This window comes from Chelonia mydas, chromosome 5 (assembly GCF_015237465.2).
Source record: "Chelonia mydas isolate rCheMyd1 chromosome 5, rCheMyd1.pri.v2, whole genome shotgun sequence".
Taxonomy (NCBI): Eukaryota; Metazoa; Chordata; order Testudines; family Cheloniidae; genus Chelonia; species Chelonia mydas.
In genome coordinates this window covers 34,598,149-34,619,275 of record NC_051245.2, presented here as the reverse complement: position 1 = coordinate 34,619,275, position 21,127 = coordinate 34,598,149, and the positions used below count along the sequence as shown (strand labels likewise).

General features: G+C 39.4%; 1 protein-coding gene across 1 annotated transcript in view; it reads left to right on the top strand.

Annotated features, from left to right (window-relative positions):
• The window catches only part of IL6ST (interleukin 6 cytokine family signal transducer), a 60,824-nt gene extending 40,216 nt beyond the window's left edge, over positions 1-20,608 (top strand). The window contains exons 10-16 of the mRNA XM_027828401.3: positions 4,164-4,340; positions 5,355-5,456; positions 7,162-7,308; positions 9,018-9,158; positions 9,956-10,052; positions 12,022-12,103; positions 12,957-20,608. Coding sequence (XP_027684202.2) covers positions 4,164-4,340; positions 5,355-5,456; positions 7,162-7,308; positions 9,018-9,158; positions 9,956-10,052; positions 12,022-12,103; positions 12,957-13,688 — 1,478 coding nt within the window. The 3' untranslated portion in view covers positions 13,689-20,608. The remainder of the gene's footprint in view (positions 1-4,163; positions 4,341-5,354; positions 5,457-7,161; positions 7,309-9,017; positions 9,159-9,955; positions 10,053-12,021; positions 12,104-12,956) is intronic.
• The last annotated feature ends 519 nt before the right edge of the window (positions 20,609-21,127 follow it).

Sequence of the window (21,127 nt, the reverse complement as noted above, 5' to 3'; positions counted from 1 at the left end):
TGGACTTTCTCCAATTAGTCTACATTTTTCCCAGAGTGTGGTGTCCAGAATTGGACACAGTACCCCAGTTGAGGGTGTATCTGTGCTGAGCTGAGTGGAAGAACTACTTCTCAAGTCTTGCTTACAACACCCCAGCTAATACATCCCAGAATGATGTTTGCTTTTATTGCAACAGTATTACATTGTTGACTCATATTTAGTTTGTGATCCACTATAACCCTCAGATCCTTTTCCGCAGTACTGATTCCATATGCAGTCGTTTCCCATTTTCTATCTGTACAGTTGATTATGCCTTCCTAAATGTAGTACTTTGCCTTTGTCCTTATTGAATTTCATCTTATTTATTTAGACCATTTATCCAGTTTGTCAAGATCATTTTGAATTCTAATCTTCTCCAGAGCTCTTGCTACCCCATCTTGGTATCATCTGCAAACTTTATAACTGTACTCTCTATGCCATTATCCAAATCATTTATGAAGATATTGAACAGAACTAGACCTAGGAAGATCCCTGTGGGGCCCCATTTGATATGCCCTTCCAGCTTGACTGTGAACCACTGATACCATTCTGAGTATGCTTTTCTAACCAGTTTTGCATTCACCCTATAGAAGGTTCATCTAGGCTATATTTCCCTAGTTTGCTCATGAGAAGGTCTTGTGAGGCGGTACCAAAAGCCTTATCCAAAGTCAAGATATATCACACCTATTGCTTCCCCATATCCACAAGGCTTGTTACCCTGTCAAAGAAAGCTATTTGCTTGATTTGACACAATTTGTTCTTGACCAATCCATGTTGACTGATACTTATCACGTTATTATCTTCTAGGTGCTTACAAATTGTTTGATTATTTGCTCCATTATCTTTCTGAGTACTAAAGTTAAGCGGATAGGTCCATAATTTCCTGGGTTGTCCTTATTCCCCTTTTTATAGATAGGTACTGTATTTGTCCTTTTCCAGTCCTTTGGGATCTCTCCACTCCATGAGTTGTCAAAGATAATTACTAGTGGCTCAGACATCTCTTCAGCCAGTTCCTTAAGTATTCTAAGATGTATTTAGTCCAGACCTGCCAACTGGGACATGTAACTTGTCTAAGTAATTCTTAACTTGTTCTTTCCCTGTTTTTTAAGCCTCCGTTCCTACCCTATTTACCCTAATGTTCACTGTGTTAGTCATCTGATCAATTTGGTGAAAACTGAAGCAAAAAAGGCATGTAACACTTTGACCATTGCTGCGTTTTCTGTTGTCTTCTCCTCCTCATTGAGTAATTTACCTGGTGTCCTGCATCTTCCTCCTGCTTCTAGTGTATTTGTAAAATGTTTTCTTGTTATCATTTTTGTCCCTAGCTAATTTAATCTCTTTTTTTTTTTGCCTTGGCCTTTCTAATTTTGTTCGTATATGCTTGTTTTTTAATATATTCATCCTTTGTGATTTGATCTAGTTTCCACTTTTTGTACAACTTCTTTGAGTTTCAGGTCATTGAAGATATCCTGGTTAAACAAGGGTGGTCTCTTACCATACTTCCTAAGCATCAGGATAGTTTGCTCTTGTGCCCTTAATAAAGTCTCTCTAAAAAAACTGCCCACTCTCCTGAGCCTTTTTTTTCCCCCCTTTAGACTTGCTTCCCACGGGATCTTATCTCTCAGTTCTGAGTTCTGCTAAAGTCTGCGTTCTTGAAGTACCATTATCTTTATTTCTGCTGTTTTCCCTCCTATCATTCCTTAGAATAACAAATTCTTTCATTTCATGATCATTTTCACTCAAGCTGCCTTCTGCCTTCAAATTCTCAACCAGTTCCTCCCTATTTATCAGAATCAAATCTAGAATAGTCTCTCCTCTAGTTGCTTTCTCCACCTTCTGTAATAAAAAGTTGTCTCCAAAAAGTGTATTCCAAGAACTTGATAATCTGTGCCCTACTGTATTATTTTCCCAACAGATGTCTGGGTAGTTGAAGTCCCCCATCACCACCAAGTCCTGTGCTTAGTTTAAAAACCACCTCCTCTTCCTGCTTAAGTGGTCTATAGTAGACCTCTACTATGACATCAGCCTTGTTTTTTACCCCTTTATCCTTAGGTGGAGACTTTCAACAGGTCTGACTCCCACTTCTATCTCAATCTTAGTGCAAGTGTATACATCTGTGATATACAAGGCAACACCTCCTCCCTTCATTCCCTGCCTGTCCTTCCTGAACAAGCTATACCTTTTTATACCAATATTCCAGTCACGTAAATTGACCCACCAAGTCTCTGTGATGCCACTTATGTCATAATTGTGATTATTCACTAGTATTTCTAGTTCTTCCTGCTGATTCCCCATACTACTTGCATTAGTATACAGACGTCTAAGATGTTAATTAGATTTCCTCTCTCTATTCCCTCTTGTGTCTCCCTTGTCCCTGCTGTGATTGCCCATGTTCCCGCCAGATTCTGACCCTACCTCCCAAGTGTCCATGTTCTGGACTTACCTGTTGGCTTTTGTCTCCTGCCCCCGTCAAACCTAGTTTAAAGCCCACCTTATTAGGTTAGCCAGTCTGTATCCGAAGATACTCTTCCTTTTCCTTAGCAGGTAGAACCCCATCTCTGCTCAGCAGTCCTTCTCAGAACAGCATCCCACGGCCAACGAAGCTGAAGCCCTCCTGGCAACACCATCCTCACAGCCATGCATTCAACTCCAGGATGTCTTTGCCTGGGTCCCTACCTTTGGCTGGAAGGATCAATGAGAACACCACCTGCACCCCCCAGCTCCCTCACCCTCATTCCCAGAACCCTGTAGTCGTTTCTGATCTGCTCAGGATCATACCTTGCAGTATCATTAGTGCCCACTTGGATGAGCTGGACAGGGTAATGTAGGGCCACATGATCCTCTGCAGTCCTTCTGTAATGTTTCAGATATGGGCCCCTGACAGAACATCTCCTGGGATGCCAGGTCAGATGGCTGATGAATGCCTCCATCCCCCTTAGAAAGGGAATCACAGACCCACCACCCTTCATTTCCTCTGGGGAGTGATGGCCACGATCCTTCCAGCCTTGTTTGTACATAGCTTCTCCTCCTTCACCTTTTGGGGGAGACTTTGTTGCCAGGGCACCATACCAATTTTTCATTCTATGGATGGTGGGCTGGGAGCAGAAGTGGAGCGCTGCCTGCTGTTAGAAGTAGCCAATAGCCAGGTACCTCCCTGTGAAGGAGCTGTTTCCTCCTCCCTTGGTGGTGATACTGCAGTCCTCTCCAGCTGAATTGCTTTCTCAACCATGGAGGTCTCCATATGCATATTTTCAATGAATTCCTCATGTGCACAGATGCTCCTCAGCCTAGCCACCATTTCCTGTATCTCTCCTATCTGCCTCCTAAGAGAGTCTACCAGTAGGCACGTCTCTCACTAGATGGTCTCCTCAGCCTGTGAGGAGACCAGGAAATGCAAGCCACAGTCTCTGCAAATCCATACCAGGACCTGGGTAGAGGAATCCATTGTTGGATTCTCTGTCTGGACAGAGGTGCAGGTGGAGGAGCCAGGCGCAGTGTTGGTATTAGCAATGTGTGCCTTTTCAAACCATGGTTATTTTATTTTTTCTTCCTCTCAAACTCCCCTGTCTGCACCCCCCTGTTCACTAGCTCCCCTTGGTCGCTTAGCATCTGGCTTTTAAGCCCATCTCTCCTAGGTCAACCCACCCCTCCCATTAACACACAAGAGAAGGGTGATCAGGGTAACACACAAGGATCAAAGGACAGGAGGCTAGAGCCTTAATAGTGAACAGTCAGCTAGCAGCTTAGTAGGCTCTCGCTCCTACTCCCACATAGTCTTCCCAAATACAAAATCACCAACAGACTACACTGTAAGCTTTAAGCAAGCCAAAAGGAAAACCAAACAGACAAACAAGCTCACTCACCCCCAAGAGTTAGTGCTTGCTCCTTCTTCAGGCGGGGATTTCCCTTTCTCCCTCTCCCCTGTTTGCTGCTCCCTGTTCATATGTTACAGAATTGCATCAAAATGGCTTTCTATACCCACTAAACTTTACTCATGTTGAAATTTTGATGGTTTAATTTACTTTAGAGCAAGAGTAACTATGATTCCACAGAATAGCAAGTTCAGGTGCCTTTGTGCTAGGAGAGAGCTATCTAATGAAGATGTTCTATATTAATGGAATCTCATTCCTTTTTTCTCATTCTAGCTTCTGTGAAAGATATTAAAGCATATCCTAAAGATGGCAAGCTTTGGGTAGAGTGGACGGCTCCTGACAATAGTGTTGTTAAATATGTGATTGAATGGTGCATGGTGTCTGACAGCTTGGACTGCACCACAGAATGGCAGCAGGAACTTGGTACTTCTCAAGGCACATTTTTAAAAGGTATATTTAGCAAACAATATCATATTTAAAAATATTGTACCTATTATTATATTATTATATATTATACCTTAAGAATAGTCAAGACCTTTCAAACCCAATAAGGTTTCTAGAATTGTCAAAACCTTTCATCCTTCATACATTTTGGAAGTTTTCAGTGGCTCTTTTGCAACAGACTCACTTTGTGAATAAAGAGGATCTGGAAGAAATGCATACTCTTATAAAACAGAGACGTAACCAGTAAGAAATAGAAAATGTGCTGAATTGTAAACAGCATGCTGCCGCTGGTGGCTAATGCTCAGTGGGTATCTGCTGCAGGACATAAGTGCCAGGTGGATCTTTTGCAGGCATTTAAAACTGCTGAAAAACCTCAATTTTTTTTTTAAACAAGTTAAAAATTACCACATGATAATATGAATGTTGGTATAATCTTGTGTACTGGCAACTGAGAATAAAACTGCGTATAAATCCTAGGGTTTGAAACAATCAAGAAGGGAACTGTAGCTTTGAAAGGCACACCATCAGATTAAGACTTCACAAAAAAAACCATGTTATATTATCTAGCATTATTAAATAATGAAAGAACTTTAAAATCTAATTTGTCCACTGTTCTCGTTGTTTTACTCTGGCAATTCAGTTGGCTTGGACAGTGAAACTAGACTTGGTATCCAGTTTCACCTCCAGGTTCTCAGTGGTAGCACAATCCTTGTACAGCAGCACAATCCTGTACACAACAATTGCAGGGAAATAGCTTGTGCTTCTTTTTATAAATTCATTGAAATACATTTTGTTTCATTAACTTTAAAATTTTGGACCTGAACTATCTAATTGATTCTCTAACTAGTCTCTTTTTGAATGATTGATTGGCAATACTTCAGAAAAAGAAATTCAACTGTGTTTCCAGGTGTAAGGTACATTGATAAACTGTTTACCAAAACTGAAGTAAAAGAACTAAATATTTCATTTTAACTGAAATCTTTACTAAAACAATGTTTTTTCTTACAATTCTTGTATTAGGAGATATAAAGCCATTCAAGTGTTATTTGATAACTGTTTATCCATTGTATACTAATGGTCAAGGAAATGGACAATCTACAAAGGCATATCTTCAGCAAAGCGGTAAGTACAAAATACACATCTTATTTCAATTGACCTTTCTTGCTAACATAATATAGTCATAGAAGTGGGAGAGAGACCTACTAGGTCATGTCGCCCATCTCCATGCACATGCAGGAGTTTCCCCTATTGTACACTTCTTATATTAATGGCTTTATCCCATCTATAGTTTTCAAATGACTTTGCTGCTTTCCTTGGGGAAACAGTTCCCCGTCTTAATATCAGGAGGTATTTCCTGATATTCAGCTTAAACTTTCCCTTTCTTAACTTCATTCCAGTGTTTCTTGTAATACCCACACATTGCCGTAAAAGGTTTTCCTCAGCATTTCCACTCTTCATGTTGTACTCCCATTATTCCTTAGGCAAGTTACATTGTCTCATTCATTATACATCATTCTCTCCAGGTTCCTAATAATTTATGGTGATCTGAATCTGAGCTCCCTTCAATTTATCGATATCTTTCTAGTAATAAGGTGTCCAGAACGAAAAGCAGTATTCCCACTAGAGCTGTATAGAGGGGGGCTTTCACGTGCTTGCTGCATGACATACCTTTGCATATACAACTCTCAATTGCATTGATCTTCTTCGTTGGCACATCAGTGGTAAATTCATGTCCAAACTTGTCTATTATTGGTCCTAAACCTATCAGCTTCCCATATTTTTCTCTCCCCCGTTAATCCCTGTATGGATTTTTGGATCACTCTTTCACAGATATTAGTTTGCACTTGTCCACAGTGAATGCTTTCTACCCACGTTTCTGTTCTTATCTCTAGATCCTTTTGATTTCTTTCACCATTTCTCTTTACTTGCAACTAATAGCAATAGTCTTCAAATTTCATTAAAGCATTTACCACCTCCTAGATCTTTAAAGATGATAAATAAAATCTCCCCTAGCAGATCCTTTTGATGCTTCACACATCCGTGCATCAAATGAACTCAGATTTGTCTGAAGTGTGGTTAAACAGAAGACATTATACTTTTTCCATGCTTATTTGAATTGAGTGTAAAACTTCATGAGACATTATCAACAAATGTTTTATTACTGAAGTACAAATATCAGCCATTTTCCTTTTACCCATTCCATAACAAAAAAGGTACTAAGTTTCTTTGGCAAGATCTACTTGTGTTTAAATTGTCTCAGAAGTTAAGTGAGACAATTCCCATTCTCCCCTCTTCCCCCCCCATATTTTTAGTGTGTTATTTTTTGCAAAGGATAGAAGTTAAAATTATTATGCTGCTATTGCCAAGATCTTTCCTCTTCAATTTTGTTTTAAGATTAGTATTATCCTTGCATCTATCAAACATCTGGTACTTCCCCAATCTTCTAAAGTTCATCAGTTGAACAAAGTTTCTATACCAATCCACTTTGTTTGGATCCACTGATTTGTTTGTGTTTTACATTTTCCAAGTAATCCCTTACTTGCTTTTTATAAGAATTATGTTAAGGTATTACTCATGTCCTAATTGTTCAAAATGTGTTGCTTTATTTTTCATGTAGAAGTCAGATTTTTAGAGGAATTTGCTGTACAAATATTTTTGTATTTTCTGGAAGTGAAATAACTGACTTTGCAGATAACATCTTCAAGATATTATTCCACTAAAATGTTTGTAGCATGGTTTTATGTAGAGTTAAAATGTGTTGTCTATTAACATACTGCTTTTCCTAACAGGACTATAATGTACTCTTAATTGTGGTCTTCTTTTATAGTGCCTGAAAAAGGACCCACTGTTCAGACAAAGAAAGTAGGAAAAACTGAAGCCGTTTTAGTATGGAAACCTCTTGCAGTGGATGAGCAAAATGGGTTTATCAGATATTACACTATATTATACAGAACTATCAGTGGCAATGAAACAGGTAACGAAGGCCAGATAATACCAGTTTTTAGTATTAAAATGTATTTCTTTGAATATTAACTTTCTGAAATATTGAGTTACTGACTACTGCACAAAGCAAGATAGAGAATTTTTTTTTTTTAAGCGAGAAACCTTTTACAGAGAGAAAGTATACTTGGTTCTGCATTAGATCCCCTGTAGCTTAGTTACATTTGAGACCAGAAGTGTCCCTGATAAGAGTACCAAGTGTCTGGTTCAGAACATGTCATACAATGAGATTTAAGGAGCTCAATTTATTTAGTTTATCGAAGAAGATTGAGAGGTGACTTGATCCGAGTCTTTATTGTCTACATGTGGAAAAGACCTTTGGTACTAGAGAGCTATTTTATCCAGCAGACAAAGGTACAACAAGATGAAACTAAACACATTCAACGTGAAAATAAGGTGCACACTTAACAGTAAGGATAATTAACCCGTGGAACAAAAGTGGTTTCTCCATTGCCTTGAAGTCTTTAAATCATAATTGTATGTATTTCTAAAAGAAATGCTCTTGTTCAATCACAGATTATTGGGCTTTATACAGGAATTGCTAGGTAAGATTCAGTGGCATGTGTTAAGCAGGAGGTCCCACTAAATGATCAGATAGCCTTAAAATCTATTAAATGGAGAGGGGTCAGTCACTATAGACCTACACTTGTTTAAATGTCTATTGAACCTTATGGCATATAGGTAATTAGAAGACTTGTTATCCACAACATCACTACTAACCTCTAAAATTCTGTCTCATGATCTCTTTTATAGCTACTTATTATTAAGGCTGTGATTTAGTCATAGCAGTCACGGATTCCGTGACTTCTTCCGCTTCAGCTGTCAGCAGCTGAAGTCGGGGCTAGTGGCGGGACTGTGCACCCCTGCCCTGCAACTGGGGCTGGATGGCTGGAACCAAGACCCTGCAGGGTTGTGTGCCCCTGTCCAGCAGCTGCAGTCAGCTGCGGAGAGGGAGCTGTGCACTCCCTGTGGCTGCACCCGCGGCTTCTACCAGGAGCTGCAGCTGGGACCGTGTGCCCCTGTCCTGCAGCTGAAACAGGGGCCGTGTATCCCCCTCGCAGCTTCCAAGGGCCATGCGCTCCGCCCACCCCTGTCCTGCAGCTGCGGCCAGCTCTGGAGCGGGGGCTGTGCACCCCCTGTGGCTGTGCCCCCTGCTGCGACTGCTGTATCTGGGACTGTCAGTTCCCCCTCCCCCACATGAAACCCCATTCCTCCCCCCTACTTAGCCCTGCGTCTGGTTATTTTTAGTAAAGTCACGGACAGGTCACGGGCTCCGTGAATTTTTGTTTATTGCCCGTGACTTGTCCGTGACTTTTACTAAAAATAACTGTGACAAAATCTTAGCCTTACTTATTACATATTTTAATTTCTTTTCAGTGCCTTTACGGAAGATAAGATTTAATGATGGGAGTTAGGCATTTAGGCATACACACTTTTGCATGTGGAATATAGAAACAAATTTCAGTAATTTTTGTCTTACAAAATCTAGCCTTTGAGTCCATTTTCAATACTATGGAAGAGTGTAACTTCCCATTAAATTATGTCTTGAGTACTTTGTTCCCGTATATATATATATATATAGATAGATATAGATATAGATATATATAGTAGTGTTTTAGTCTAACATGTTTGTTGATATTAAACAGGTTGTACCAGATAATTGTATAAACCTTTCTCTTCTAGCTGTGAATGTGGACCCTTCCAAAACAGAATATACCCTCTCCTCCTTATCCAGTGACACTTTATACATGGTGAAGATGGAGGCACATACAGACGAAGGAGGCACAAGTGGTCCTGTATTTACATTTACTACACAAAAGTTTGGTAAGAAGTGATCAGATAAAATGTATAGGGACTCATTTTAAAACAGATTAGTCATGCAGTTGCTCTCTTATTTTATACAAACAATTTTTGTTTCTTCTAGTAATGCCTAAGGCCCCAAACTTATACAGCTCCTTTGTACAATGAGTTCTACGGACATATAGTAAAGGGCATTCTTCCCTAAATGTTCTGTGTTCGTAATTTAAAATAATATGTAACAAATGGGGTGCTGAGAAGGGGAGAGGATCACATAAGAGTAATGCAGGTATTTTTTTTTTCATAGACTAGCTGTGTGCACAGTTTTGTAGGTATAGTGTCCTTTTCTATTGCAGGCAGATGGTTGGATCTGTGACTTAAAAGTCAAGTACTGCTTTCTTAGGTGCTTTAAATATGTTATGAACTCTTCTAAACTGCAACTGAAGATTCTCCCCAAATATCACAGACTCACTTCACTGCTATATTGCTCTATGTTCCTATAATGAGAAGGTGCTGAAAGTGGGATTTCTTTGTTACCCCTACTCATGTAAGTTCATAGTTCTTGTAATGTATGCAGGGCTGATACAATAAGCAAAATTAGCTAAGAATGTTGGCTATAAAAAGACTCACTGAGACTTTAAAGATAACAAAATAGATCATATTTCAGTTCAATTCTACTAGGGTATAATCTTGTAAGCTTTATGGCTCATGACAAGACAACACTGTATGTACTAGTCTGTTTTTTCCTTTTGGAATGATTGTCAGAGAAAATGCTGCTGAGCACCTTTTCCAAAAACTAAAGTTGCTTTTTTTCCCTTTTTTAGGAAAAGGAGAAATAGAAGCCATAGTTGTACCTGTGTGTCTGGCATTCCTGTTGTCCATCCTTCTGGGAGTATTGTTCTGCTTTAACAAACGGGACTTGTAAGTACATATAGCATGAATTTCTATCACATTTTTACTATATGTGAGCATGACAGTAATATTTCACTGTAATTTACGTATCATGGGCCTGAGTCTCATCTCTCACTGATTTGTATCTGTGAGAAACTCCTTTGAAGTAAGTAAAGCTGCACCATATTAAAACAGGTTTGGGAGGAGGGCAGGAATTGGTTCCGTGTTCCTCTTCGAGATATGGAGACTTTTGCTATAACAGTGCTGTAACAATACTTCAAAGAGCTCTTTTTAAAACGATTGTTCAAGCCTATTAACTGAGTGTGATAGGAAATTCTTGCTTTTCCTTGCTAGTTCTTGATTTTCAGTATAAACTGAAATTTTTGATCGCCTGAGTTTCATACAGTTAATACACCATTAAGGAATTCTTTACATCCCACCAAAAAAACCTATTTTTCACAATCTGTGTAATAAAATGAGTTAAATAACGTAAGCCAGCTTTTTTTGAATGGGGAGGCAAAGGCACCACACCACTGGAAGATGTCTCCCTCTCTCTTCCTTGTAGCTTTTTCTGTCCTGTCTTTTATCTTTTTCAAAAACTCTGCTCCAAGTAGTAGCTGCTGGGATAGACACTGATTTTCTGAGTTCCCTGGGGGTGCTTGACTCCCCGTTCGATTCCAGGCCCCGCCCCGCCCCCACTCCACCCCTTCCCCAAAGGTCCCACCCCACCTCTTCATGCCCTGTTCTGCCCCCTCTCCCAAGCACACCCCGCCCTCGTTTCGCCTCTTTCTGCCCCCATTCCTCCCTCTCCCCCTCAGCGCCTGCTGCTGAACAGCTGATCCTTGGTGGGCGGGAGGTGCTGCAGGTAAGGGAGAGAAGCTGATCGGCAGAGCCTGCCAGTGGGTGCTGAGCACCCACTTTTTTTTTTTTTTTCCTGTGGGTGCTCCAGCCCCAGAGCACCCGCAGAGTCAGCGCCTATGGCTGCTGGCACGTTGCCTTTGGCTCGGGAAATATATAAACTGTCTTTATGCCTGGTCACTTGGCTAAAGAGTACCCTTCAGATATCCCCAACAAAATTAATTTTTTTCATAATGGGGCTCTACCAATCTACCTTTACTTGTCCCTCCTACAGCTGCCTCTCAATGGGCCTTAGCTGAAAGACTATCTGGCAATGCCTGTTAACTAAAACTATTTACTTGTCTTCCCTTTCTTTAGCAAAGAGGTTTAAACAGCTAGGAGCAGCCATCACATTGTATTCTATAACTGTTTTAATATTTGATGGTCTTTACAAATTACTGGGTTTTGATAGCTGGTTATGTTTAAGGAGCTTGTCGCTATTTCATCAGGAAAAATGTCATGAACCAGTTTCAGCTGGATTGTCTTTAAATGTGTGTGCATTTTTTCTATATTTTTTTCTATTTATTTATATTTTTAATTGCAAAGTCTGTCTAGACATTTGTGACACTCCTCACCATGGCATCAGAGCATCTCTGTCAGCATGGTCCATATATGTGTTTTAAAAAAAAGAAAAGAAAAAAAAACAGAGCCAAAGATATTTACTTTTTCCAGTATATTGAGTAATGCTCATCCAGTGAGTTTTAACTGTCACTTTGTGCCTTCAAAAGTGCTATAGGTTTATTTTATGACCTCTCCCAAACCCCCTACTATTCTGTTTTGCTTTTGTTCATCTTATTTTATGTGGGTTGGGGAGCCCCAAATAGAAATGTCACAAAACTAGGCTATAAAGCCAGTCTTCTCAACTTGCCGTGAAATGAAGTGGCAGTGAGCATGAAGCGTTCTAGGTATGACTTTGCAAATGAGCACACCAGACGTCAAATGTGACAGGACAAAATCGGCATCTGTAACACTTCTGTCAAATATTTTAAAAGACCAGTAATTGTACATTAAGAATATAAAGCACAATTGTAACCATGTTTGCAAGTTTTGAGGGTTCAAGAAATGTATTTTCCTTTCTTTTTTTTTTTTCATCCTCTTGTAGAATTAAAAAGCATATCTGGCCTAATGTTCCTGATCCTTCCAAAAGTAACATTGCTCAGTGGTCCCCTCAAACTCCAACTAAGGTAAGAGTGAATCTTTATGATAGTACATAAAATACCTTAAGAATAAACTGACCAGTAGGAGCCCTCTAAATGGGTATTCAAAGAGAACTTGGATTTTCAACCTGTTAATCCTGAGATATAGGAGGAAAATTTTATTTGAGTACCATCAATGTGTTCAGCATTAGGCAGATACAGTCCCTATCACAAGGAGCTCACAACCTATATTGGATTCTGTTAATATGGGGCTAATTTTAAGTTTCGTAGGTTTAAGGTTCAGGGCTTGATTCTTTTCTCACTTCCCCAAATGTGTAAATCATGAGCAACTACATGGAAATCAGTAGAATTGTTAGAGAGTTGAGAATTGGAAATATAATGAAATATAAATACAAAGAGAGGGGTACAGCAGATATTCCCATCTGTGTGTGGAGTGGCAACAAGCTGGCATGCTACACAGTAGTGGAGATGGGGAAATTCTGATCAAGAAATCAGGACAAACTCTAATGAAAATTCCTATGAGATATTTAATATGCAGGTAGAGGAGATAGCATTTCTGTTGTAAGGCCTTAATCTGAAATAATTCTGCAGGATATAATGCATGGTGCTCAATTTATTCTCAGTATCACAGAAAAGTAAGGGTTTGGGTAGACCCTTCATGAAACTCTGGCTCCAGGGAGTCTGTGTACTTAAGACTTTGATACTTGGAAATGTAAACCACATTTTCCATCTTATGGCAAATACTCAAGAGGAACTGCCAAATTCTGCAGTGAGCAGAGCCTGTGGGAGTCTCAAAATGCATAAAGAATAGAAAGTGAGACACCGTGACTCTTTTTCCCTCATAGGCAACACCTAACTTCTTTTTTTTCTTTTCTTTCAGCATAATTTTAGTTCCAAAGATCAGATGTATCCAGAAGGCAGCTTTACTGATGTAAGCGTGGTTGAAATAGAAGCAGATGACAAGAAGTCTTTTTCAGAGCAAGATCTAAAACCCTTCAACTTGCTTAAAAAGGAAAAAAATACTTCAGAGGGGCATAGCAGTGGTATTGGAGGATCCTCATGCATGTCTTCTCCTAGGCAAAGTGTTTCTGACAGTGATGAGAGTGAATCTGCTCAAAACACTTCAAGCACTGTACAGTATTCAACTGTAGTACTCAATGGCTACAGAGACCAAATTCCTTCTGTTCAAGTCTTTTCAAGGTCTGAATCCACCCAGCCGCTGCTAGATTCAGAAGAGAAGCCAGAAGATAACCCAGGAGGAGGTGAAAGTGCAACTCCAAGGCAGCAGTATTTCAAACAAAATAGTAGTCAGGATGAAACCAATACAGATGGGTCACATTTTGAAAGAGCAAAGCAAGTTACTTCTCCAATAAACGAGGAGGATCTTGTTGGACTTACAGAATTACAGATATCAGATCACAGTTCACAACCATGTGGCTCTGGGCAAGAGAAAAATAAACCTGAATCTGCTTTGGCAGATGTGTTAAGCCCAAGTACTGAGGGACAGATTCTGAGACTGGAAACGATGGGGATAAACACAGCAACAGTTGATGAGATACCAAAAAGTTACATGCCACAAACTGTAAGGCAAGGGGGCTATATGCCCCAGTGAAAGGAGAGAGACTGGCTCTGTTAGGCCTTCACTAGTGCCTGATCCATTTCTTTTTCCCCTGTGTTTCTGATGAGTTAAGCTAAGTATTTTTATCTGATTTCAGATAAAAATATTCAGATTCATTTAGTGAAGAGAATTTGATGGAGGGTACATGAGTACTATATTTCATTGGGATATTTCCAGTCCAGAATTACTGGAGGTCCTCCTATAAGCACTACATAGATTCTCTTATTTGTCTGAATAATTGAACAGGCCTTTGTGCTGCCTTGCAGTTTTGTTTGTCTTTGTAATGTCACATTTAAACTCAATGGATTGAAAGTAGCAAGTTTTATTCTGTTACATAGGCCAAGGGGCATCTAAGAGAAAAATTCGAGGAGCCTTCTGGCTGTGCATGATATTAAGATGCCTACTTTGGATAAGCTTGATTTAGACCAGAGTTTGTTCCTCCAAAGGGAAAAAATGAAAGTACAGTATTCTATATTTTTAAAAAGTTATCCAGTGACTAAACAATTTCGGCCCACCTTCATCCCTGACTAACTCTGTTGACTTCAGCGGAGATACAGAAGGGATGAATTTGGCCAATATTTGTAATGCAATAGCATCAGACTAATGTCTCAAAGTATTTTAGGCCTCATATAAAGAACTGTAAAACAAAGGACTGAAGTACTTGTCACAAATTGCAATCAAAATGCCATCACTGTTTAACTCCCTATGAATGCTAGTGTAGTCATCAGTATTCTGCCCCTCTCTCTCTCTCTCTCTGTCTATATATATATATATATATATACACACACACACGTTTATATACAGTCACCCGTATATAGAAACTAGACATAAAAACTACCGATCTTGTAATCTGAGCCAAATGCCTGGCAATTAAAGTTTCATATTTAGCATTAAAAACTTTGAAGGAAAATGTAGGTAAGAAAACCTGCCCTGTAGGCAAATTGAAGTGTTTATTTAAAAATGAATATCTGTTTATCTCAAATCACTGACTAACCATACCATATATCTTTGTTTTAGAATTTGCCCATTTACCATACAAGGTTTGGGCAGGGAAAGGCAAGAAGTAATAAAATGTAATATTCTAAAATGAATTAGCATGTGTAGGTTTAGCTGTTACAAATGGTTTAGAAAAAAAGTACTACTTCCTTTTTGCTGTGCTGCCAATACTGGGATTCTACACTGTCCTTGCTACAGTGTAATGAGCTCACTGAAACCAAAAGTGGCATAAGGAAAACCATACCATGCTGTAGTAAGGCACTGATATTGCTGATACTTCGAGAAAAATCTAGAACCCTGAACTTGGAAGTTGACAGGTAAAAACATCCTTCCATTTTTCATTATGAGCCTGTAAGCAAAATATCTAGATCCTGCTGCTACAATTCTTGACACCTACCTCTTTTCTATTCTTCTCCTTTCCAATTCTCTCATCCTAGAGAGGATACAGTTCCTGAAGACAACAATCCTTGATATCCTTTCTTATAGATCTTGTTACTCTGATAAAGATTTTTTTTTAAAGTTTTCCCAGATGCCATCCGATCAGCTTTACAATGTTATCTTCTTGTAACTATATCTGAACCTAGTCCATTTAGTTTTTCAGTCTGGTATTAATAAGTCATGCTCATCTCTAAATCTTTGATTCTCAGGTAATTCAGAAACACTACAGGCTGTGTTTGGAAAAATAAAACCTCATTTCATATTTAACAAAATAATTATTTTTTCACAAGATCTCTGTACATAAAGATTCATCTTCCTGTAGGTCCTCAAATGCAGTGGTTCCCAACTGTGGCCCATATACCACTGGTCTGCAGAGTACTTGCTGGTGGGATGTGGAGAGCTATAGTTTTAACTTTGCTCATCTCCATCTGCTAACTCCCGTTGAAGGGCAAGTTTAAATTTACCGAACTCTCCATGTAAGTAGTTGCTATCATTGCCACAGGGAAGTTACACAGTAATGTTAATGAGAGTGTTGACATGGTCCATGAGACTCTCTTTAAGATGCATTCCACATTGTGGAAACTTTAAGATCATCTGTACTAGGATATCTGGAAAACCTTTTGTTTTATTCATTTAGTGCTGCAAAATTCCTTATCCTACTGACATGTTTCTCTCAGTAATAACGTATCCTGTCTTTGGTACCCAGAAATGTAAGGGTTGCAGTATTGCTGTTGCAGCACACTCTGGTTTTGTTTTTCAGAAACTCCTCCATAGCATTCAGTTGGGTGGTCTGCCCATCTGGAATTTTTTTTCTGGGGACAAGGACCCAACAGCATCCAACAAGCCTTTAGATCTCCCCAGATGATGTAAATCTGCAATATGAATCATAGTACTCCAAAGGCCAAACTGTACCCCTTTACTAGAATACATCTTTGTAGCACATAAATTAGAATTTAGGAACTAATTTCTTCTTCATCTGGTATGTGTAGAAGAATTGCCCATTTCAAAGGGTCCTGTGAAGCTTGCAATTGAAGCTGTATATTCTGTTTTGAGGGTTTCCCTAGGTAAAGTACATGCTGGCCAAAAAGATGGATCGGACGAACCCTGAAAGTATGTGTGTTAAGAGCCTCAGCATCCACATTCTTAATGCTGCAGCCTTTGTGCTCTTATCCCATTAACTTCTACTGAGACTTAACCAATTAGGTTGCTGGTTTCTGACTTTCACAAACACTAGTGTTTAGGTTTCAGAGTAGCAGCCATGTTAGTCTGTATTCGCAAAAGAAAAGGAGGACTTGTGGCACCTTAGAGACTAACAAGCTTTAAGCTTATGCTCAAATAAATTTGTTAGTCTCTAAGGTGCCACAAGTCCTCCTTTTCTTTTTAGTAGCGTTTAGAGACCTGAGTGTCTTCAGATACAGTTTTAGGAGCTCTTTCCTCAAGCCAGTGATACAGGCTCTTTATTTCATAGCACATAAAGTATTTTTGAAGGATGAGAGTGGATGAGCATTTACTCTTAACATTGCAATCATGCTCTGATTTGTGTAAATGGAAGCCATTTCAGACTCATTGTTTTAAATCCCAGATCACCTCCTGCCAAAATTAAATGTAATCTCAGAAGAAAAGAGAATCCCATTTTTAAGAGGAGCGCCCAGCAATGATAGTTCTGAGCTAGTACTAGTGGTATCTTATATTCAGCATTACTACAGATTAATAGTAGTTGTCTTGCTATTGTGTGAAAGACACACACACCCCCCGCCTCCAGGAACAAAGCTCTGTGTTTCTCATTACTATTTAAATTTCAGTATTTAGACTGATGCAGAAGATAGAAATAAAAGGAAAAGGTAGTAAATCCACATCTATGTAGATGAACTCATAAAATTCACAACAGGTAAAAGCAATGAGCAGTTACAGCCTGTTCATGACATTTTTGTCTGTGCCAAAATTATACACTGTGCAGTGTTCAGCTTTTGACCTGAAATAGTTAACTTTAGTTTTGTACTTTTAAGTCTGGAAAATACTCTTACACTTAATTTTATATTGGACACTGTATCTTGCAAGCAGTTTTTAAAATGTGGATGTGCATTAACAGTCTACCTAGTCTTCTGACTATTACTATACACACAAAGGCAGACTTTTTTTTTATTATGGTGCACTTCAAGAAAAAATAAAGGCATTATTAAAATAAAACTACACTTAACACTGACATTGCTGTGTGCCCATTTTGATTAATTGCCTAGACTGGCATGCCTCAGATGGGAAAGTAGAAATCTTGTAAAGTATGTTATTTGTTCAACAGCAGGGAACATGGAGAGTTAAGAATAAGCATCTTTTGTGCACCAGCACACTTTGAATGTCTGCGTGATGCAAATTAGCTAGTTGCTTGTCTCTTTATTCCTATAACTATAAATGTTTTTTTAATACCATACCATAATTAACCATGGCTTGGTAATATTCTGTCCGGCTGCAGCTGGGATCTGTTGGAGATCCTTTGTCTAAATAGTCAACCCAGACAAAGCCCCAATCCTTGGCAGTAGCCAAGGATTGCAAGGCATAGCCTGGGGGCAGCAGAGCAGAAGTGACTTTAAGCCACCTTTGTGTTCCTCAGAATTGGGCTGGCTGTGCACCATGCTAGGTGCCTGGCTTAAGTTACAGCAGCCTGAGGATCACACTAAGGTTGATTGTCAGGGGTGGCTGGGACATTGGAGTGTGTGGCTGGGGATTCCTTATTTTGGCATTTGGGAGAGTGTTGGCACGGGTGATTATATGAGTTATTCAGCACCAGGGAACCCCACTGCAGTTTGCGTGGAAGTGAGTCTCCTATGGCTGGGTTTAGAATCCTTCTGCACCAGCAGCGCAGCTGAGGATTGAAACCTAAATCAGCCTTTTGGTGTGTGAATATGATGTGCCTGCTGCTGCAAGCCCTCTTGTTGACTTCAGTAATAGCTGTCATGCAGCTCTTTGGGGTACAGAGCCCTAATCATTGTCTGTGTTCTTATATCATTCACATCATTGCAGTGCTTGAACCCTGTTGACTCAACCGAAAATAGTTTCCCAAGCTGTTTATGGTCCATGGAGACCTGAATGAACATGGGATGCTCTTCCTTGTTTCTAGTTATTTAATTGCATTAAAAAAGGCTAAAGTAAATTTCCTGATATTATTTTTCCATATAATCAGTTGCTACCATTGGGACTGTCTGTCATGTGAACCCCATTCCTCCCAGTCTCTTTGCTAAAATGTGCTCCCTTCTAACGGGCAAACATTTTGACAGCCTTGTCTTAACCATTTACGTCTAACTTTACTACTGCACTAAAAGTAAATTTGACACTAAAAATGCTGCTATTTCAGTTTTCTTTGGCTGTCACAGGGATCGGCAGCCTTTGGCCCGCACCCGTGCCGCTTCCTGCAGCCCCCATCGGCCTGGAGCGGCGAACCACAGCCAGTGGGAGCCATGATCAGCCGAACCTGCGGGCGCTGCAGGTAAACAAACCGTCCCAGCCAGCCAGCAGATTTCCCTGACGGGCCGCATACCAAAGGTTGCCGATCCCTGGGCTATCATAGGCTTGCAATTCATTTTAAATATAACAAAATGCATTGCTGAAGTCTCTATTTTAGGCATCATCCCATTTCAATTAAGGGCCAAGCAGAAACTTAACATTTTCTCATAAACTTGGTTCATGAAACAGAAAACTGCACTTTGTGGAGTGTGGGGGCGGGGTGAGAAGAGTTTTTGAAGCCAGGGACTCATGAAACTCTTGATTCATAAATCTTGGCTGTGCGCTCAAAAAAATAAAGTAAGTAGAAAAGGTGAAGCTATTGTTCTACCAGCCTATTCTCAATATTTGCTTCCTCATTTATCATTGATTTTGCACACTAAACCATTCTTTAAGGGAAAGCAAGGATTCTCCATTTTCATTGTATTGAATCTAATCTAAAAGTAATTTCAACATGTCTGTTCTTGAGAAGCTGATACTTTGTGAGGGCCCAATCCCAAAGGGTGCTGAGCCTCATCTCCTGTTGACCTTAGTGTCCGCGGTTGCCAACACAGCAGAGAGCTCCTCAGCATGGAGCCCTTAGCAATTTCACATTTGCTTTAAAGAGATCTTTGCAAATAAGGAATGCAATAAAAGCGTCAATACTTTAGAAACACATTTCTTCTGCAATGGATTTAATATAAGTAGATAACACTAGAGCTGTGATAACGATAATGAGTAGAACAGTTTGACTTCCATCTTGTTTTATGGACTTAGATGTCTTGCAGGCAGTGCATTACCTGTAATGGTTACATTTCTTTGTTGACAATTACAAACTTACTGGCTTTTAAAGCAGTAAATGAGCAGCCTTTGCTATTTCGTTTCAGATCACACCTCTTTTTTGTCTTTTCCGTGTCAAAACTTATTCCTTAAGGGGACACTATCAAAGTGCAATTTAGTGGGGGGGTTTTCTTTTTTGTTTTAAGTTAAGTAGTAGCAGGTACTACACCTACCCATTAAAACTTTGCAGTCACATTTTCCTAATTATAAAATATTTTCCTGAATGTGTGAAAAAATGCAATAAAAGGGGAAACTGTGAACCTGAGGATGCAAAGTATTTTTTTTCCCACTCTAGTGCTCTTCATTGTTCCAAATCAAATGATTTTTTAAAGGTTGTTCCTTTTAGCATGTTGTCTGCCCTCTGACAGGTAGACAGGAAGGGAGTGCATTTCAAATCTAGGTGTGAAAGCACATGCACAATACTTGTGCTTCTCTATACTCAGTGCAGTAAAAATTTAGCCTAAAATATTGATATGGCAATGAGTTACTAAGTAACAAACTGGCTGTCATATTTTCTTACTGGGTTCCAAAGGCAAGACTACTAAATATTAAATACTGGTGGGTGATTATATGGGCATCTAGACAACCTCAGGCATAGGCCACAGACGCTTTCTTGTTAATGAAAATGTCCAACACAATTTCAAGACCTCTGTAACATTTGACAGTGAATGTAAATACCAAATGGAGTTTAATACTGTTTATATATTCAGAGTAATTATGGCTTGCAAAACTAATATTGATTTTGTATGCCAGCTCTCAGTAATTCATTTAACCAGAATTTAAACTCATAAGTGCTGCTTAAGCCTCCTCTGTATAGCAACATGCTGAAATCACATTCCAGTATTAATCCCTTTGCAAGCTACTGCATGTTTATTGTTATGTAAGTGTTGTGAATTGTGCTGTCAACAATTTTTATTGTAACTTTGAATGTCTGTCTCCTCTTTACTGTATTGTACCTGAACGTTGCTTTTCTATAACTATATTTTATAAAGTAAAAAAAAAAAAAAAATCCCAAACCTGCCATTACTCTATGTTTGCATTTGTCAGTGTTGTCCTAAGATTAACTGTGTGTATTGACATTGAAGACGAAGAAGTTTGAACTTTTTTTTGGCTTTCTACAGTTGTTATGCAACTATTGCATCTTGGCCACTGTACCCATAGGCTAAAATCAAAAAAACTTTCCAGAGGTGGAGATGTCTTTTTAACATGAGATTGAGCAAAAGCATGTGAGTATATATTGGAGCACCGGCTATACTGGTGGGCACTGAACTCTTTTCTAGTTGCTTATGTCCTGCCTTTTACCACTCTGGTACCACGTGACAATGGCAACTGGTCTGTGAGACAGTGTAGCCTAGTGAAAAGAGTCATGGGCTGGGAGTCAGAAAACCTGTGTTGTGTTCGTGGGTTTGCTTGACTAGATGTGACACTGGGGGGGCAAGTCAGATAATAAACTAGGTATTGTCAGGAAAGAATATGCCATTGTCTGATAGTTAGCAGAGAACTTGTTGAAAGTTTGAGGATAGAGCTCCAGGCAGTGTCGTCTGTGACTAAGTTTAGTGGGAGTAAAGATGTCAAAATCAGGCCTTTACTGGAAGGCTACAACCCTAATTGAGTCATACAGACAGATATGCTTGTTTTCCAGCATGTTGGGCTTCTCCCATGGAGGAATTATAATAGTCCATGTAAAA